We start from the raw sequence: 4,239 nt of genomic DNA, 5'->3' as shown, positions 1-4,239 counted from the left end.
AAAAAAAAAAAGCGAGTGCTCTTACAAATAGTAGTATTTTAATAGTATGGTCCAGTAGAGGAGTTGCTCTGTGGGGACCGTAGCTGCTGTGGCAGGAGTGACGCTGGTCTGGGTTATTTCTTGCTACGTGGCTAATAAAGGCCATATATCGATGTTGCAGCTGAAGATGCACTGAGGAAGTTTCATATTTAGTCAGACGTGAATTAGCACTTCCGTTTAAAGAAAATAAAAAACAACAGTATGCTGAAGTTCTTGTGCATCGGCAATCTCTTGAAATATGCCCGGGGATGTGTGGGGGACCTGTCAGTAGTGCCCTGCCTTAGCTTTTCTCTCGGAGCACTGAGAGCATGTAATCGGTTCTGAAAAAGTCCAGAGCACTTAAATTTCTTTGTTAACTGCAGAATTTTAGGCTGTAGATCTCAGCAACTGAATTAATTGAGCTCTTTCTTGTATTGTGGAAAAATCCCATCCATAAATTGTTTTGCGGCTGCAGACACGGTGTGAAACTGCTCAGCACAAAATGTCAACGCGTGAAAGTACACGTGGGGAGTTTTCTTTGATGTTCGTGCTTATTACGGAAGATCGGGAGAATGGCTTTTATGGGGTTTTGTTCTGTCATCTCTTTTGTTGTGAAGTCTGAGCTACATTTCTTTTAGCATGGTGATGGTAGGAATTTCTGTGTTTTTCACTGGACTTTAAATGTATTTAATCAGCTATTCCTAGCTTGTTTTCATTTGGGCAAACTAAACTGACTACATCTTAGCGTAGAGTATTTAACCTACAAAACTGGCAGAGGAAATGGTATAATTTTAGCTATTGCCTGAATTTAAAGAAGAAGTGAACTTGAGCTTTTTACTTTGAGAATTGCATAATGTCCCAAATACTAGCAAAAAAGTGTTCCCCCAATTTTGTTGTCCTCCTTTGAAGGAGGATCCTGTAATTTGGAATATGGTCATCCTACTTAAATCTTTGCTACTTCCTGCTTACATCTTTGTCACAAAATTGTGATAAATTTACAAGCCTAGCTTAGGACTGGAAAATAAAGATAGCAAATGGCAGGTACTAAATTCCTTACGCTCCGCTTGCAAGGAATGTGTTGGACTTGTACTCGACAATCCACGTTGAGTTCTTTTAAAGAGAAGAAAGGCTTCATCTCCCTAGGGGTGTTGAATGGTTGAAGCTATGGTTACCTTGGTGTTTTTCTTGTTCGCGTAATATTGTGGTGTTATTTTTGCCAGTGCCCTCCAGCTCGAGGCATGAAGGAATGTTTTATGTCTTAATAAGAGGCCCTTGATTAAAGCCCTTCCCCTACTGCCTTTTGATACAATAGAATTTAAGTGAAATAATCTGTGCACTACAATGCTAATCCATTTTCATGAGCTTTTTAGGAAGGATGATCTGAGAGGATTAGACAAGAAGTTATTATTCATGATTGGTTGAATAAGTAGGAAAGACTATTAGGACTAATGAAGTTTAAGACTTTTTTTTCCTTTCTCCTGGATACCGCTCTATTTATAACAGAGCATAAGAAAAAGGCCATATTAAAAAATCAGTTTGTTGAAACCAGCTTGGGAGAGGGGAGGTCACATTGCTCTCTTATTCCAAATGTGGCCGAGGGTCCGACTGGGTGCAAGGAGGCTGATGGATCATATGCACATCTTATGATGAAACGGGAGAAGTGTTACAGAATTTTTTTTCTTCTGACATCGTCAAAATAAGATTGTAGAAGTTGAGCATGATTTTTTTTTTTTTTTGCGTTTAGTATGTCATAAAAGGTAAGGGTGGTTTCTAATTCTGCCCTGTTTGACACTTCTGTTGCTAAGCTTAGTGCTTACCTGGTGATGGCTGTTGGCTGGAGCCATAGTTTTTGTTACTTTAAATAGGATTTTTTTTTTTAAAGGACAGTTTTATTAAATGTCTGCAGTCATCACAGTATTGGCTGCACGGTATTCCTTCTAGCTGCATATCTTTACTCTTCTGCTGACAGTCGCACTGCTCTGGCCATGCAGAGAGCTGGTTTGCGCAGCTAAAGCAGCAGAAAGCCCTTTCCTTTTCGCCTTGCTCATTTTCTGCTGATGTAGCTCTGCTCGCCTTTCTGCAGGGCGTGAGGAGTGTTGGTGCAAGGCACGGGAGCCGCAGCCGGAGGCAGCGCTGGCTCGCGTTGGGCTTGTCTCCACGGCAGTTGTGGGAATGCCCAGCACAGCTGACAACTGTGTGCGATTGTTTCAACCGGCTCTCGTTTGGGGAGAAACTGAATAATGAATGCCCTCTTGTTATTCAAATCAGCTAGTGCACCGTGTTGTGCCGTTCGGGATTTTTGTGAAAGCAGTGGGCACCCCGTGGCTCTTACACATTAGTATTTGCGTGACTCCAAAATGTGTAATTTCGTCTTTATTAGGTGGGTCCGTGTTCCTGTGTTTTTCAGATATTGGGAAGACTTGGCTTGGTAATCAGAATGTTTTAAGAGGTGGGCTATTGTTAACCTTTGAACAAATGCTTGACAGATTACATGATGTCTAAAGAATGTATATTTTTTCCTCCCTTTTTTTACAGTAAAACATCCAATTTGGAAATTTGGCTTAATAGACTTGGCAAAATATAAAATTTGGGGGGACATTCTTCTGTTTATGAATACTACATTTAGAAATGACGCACAAATAATGTGCAAATGAAAGGTTATTTTCTTGTGAAACTGAAAGCTTCTTTCCTATCTGCACCTTTTACTGAAAAGTAGCAGTGGTTGTTACAGCTTATAAATGAAATGTGTCAGAACATGAGGATCGTTCCTTTCTTTTCTTTGGAGAAGTGCTTAGAATACTTAAAGGCTTGTGAGTGTGTCTGAATATGTAAAATGTGCTAACTAAATGGTGGTGTGGTGGGTGCTGCATAGATTAAGAGAAGAGGAGAAAACAGCATTCAGTCTACCATTTGCTGAGATGTTGTCTTGCATCTGACAAGTCATAGGACAAAATTATATCATAAATGTATCAATTTCTGAAGGTTTCTATTGCTTCCATTTGTTATTTCCTAAGAAGTTTAAATTTACAAGGTTACTAGTCTTTTATCGTTAACAGTAACGTTTTAGAAGCACTTGGTTGGAATGAACAATAGGTAAAGACGAATTAGTTTTATGCCATTGTAAGGTAGTGCTTCAGGATGATGTCAGATGACAGCTGGGATTATTCTTTTTAGTCTCTTTTTTTCCTCTCCCTCCAGATTCCTAGCTGTTCTATATCTCCTTCAACCTCTGTCGAGGTTGCCCTGAAGCTTGTCGTGGGCCAAGGACAGTCACACCATAATAGCTGTTCCTGCGTTACTGAGTTGCCAAGTCAAACAAATTTGGATTGACTGAGTCCATGTGTGCACAGTTGTTCAGCCGTCCGTTTCTGCTGAATTTAGTAGCGCACACATTATGCTGATTATGTTGATTGGCAGCAGTATTTTGAATCCCAGCCTGAAGTGCATCCGGTTCTGTGAATTACTTGTGGGTGGGTTGTTGGGGGCCTATGTCCTGACCCCTCTGCCAGAAGTGCCTTCAGGGAGTTGGGATGCCCCGTTGCAGCACCAGGAGGACATCCCTGGCCAGGGAGATGGGGAAACAATAAATAAACTGCTGCGTTGTCCCAGGAGAGAAGGAGCTGCAGCAGTGAACGTACTGGCTTCCATCTCATGTGTGTTGCTGGCTGCAAGAGATGCCACGTACGGGTCTTACCTGAAGCTCCCTTTGTGAGAGCAGAGGGCTGGGGCTGATGAAGGGCTGTGTGTGAGATGTGCCCCACCAGTCCTTCCTGGGTTCTTCCTACTTGGGAGAAGGTGAAAGTAATTTGTGTGAAATACTTGATGGTAGAATATTATATTGTTTTGAAAGCAGTATGTTTTTGTTGAATGCACACACTGATCTCCATCAGTTTCATCTGTTGCATCTTCTATGTCTGCTGCCTGTTATGTGGCCGTGCTTTCTTCGTGTCCCTCACATGAAGGCCCAGGCCCAGATGCAGCCTCTCAAACCCTTTGTGGAAGTCTCAGATTTCTTTATGGGACCCAGAACTTCCCTTTCCCCCAGAGGTGCTAATGAAAACAAGTATGGCAAATAAAGGAAATGGATTTATGGGAATAGTATGAAATATTAATTACTTTAACACTTAACAAAGTTTTTAAGTAGATCCCTGCTCGTTATGAATTCCACTGATTTCCTTGCTTGAGGGGCAAAGAAGGAAGCAGTTCTGGGCAGGAGGAGGA

The 4,239-nt window shown here is 41.6% G+C and overlaps 1 protein-coding gene across 1 annotated transcript in view; it reads right to left on the bottom strand.

The window, feature by feature from the left end:
* TRIM55 (tripartite motif containing 55) overlaps nt 1-1,862 on the bottom strand; it is a 27,998-nt gene extending 26,136 nt beyond the window's left edge. The window contains exon 1 of the mRNA XM_035317216.1: nt 1,836-1,862. Coding sequence (XP_035173107.1) covers nt 1,836-1,862 — 27 coding nt within the window. The remainder of the gene's footprint in view (nt 1-1,835) is intronic.
* Nucleotides 1,863-4,239: the final 2,377 nt, after the last annotated feature.

This window comes from Oxyura jamaicensis, chromosome 2 (genome assembly GCF_011077185.1).
Source record: "Oxyura jamaicensis isolate SHBP4307 breed ruddy duck chromosome 2, BPBGC_Ojam_1.0, whole genome shotgun sequence".
Taxonomy (NCBI): Eukaryota; Metazoa; Chordata; class Aves; order Anseriformes; family Anatidae; genus Oxyura; species Oxyura jamaicensis.
This window is presented reverse-complemented; position numbering and strand designations above follow the sequence as displayed.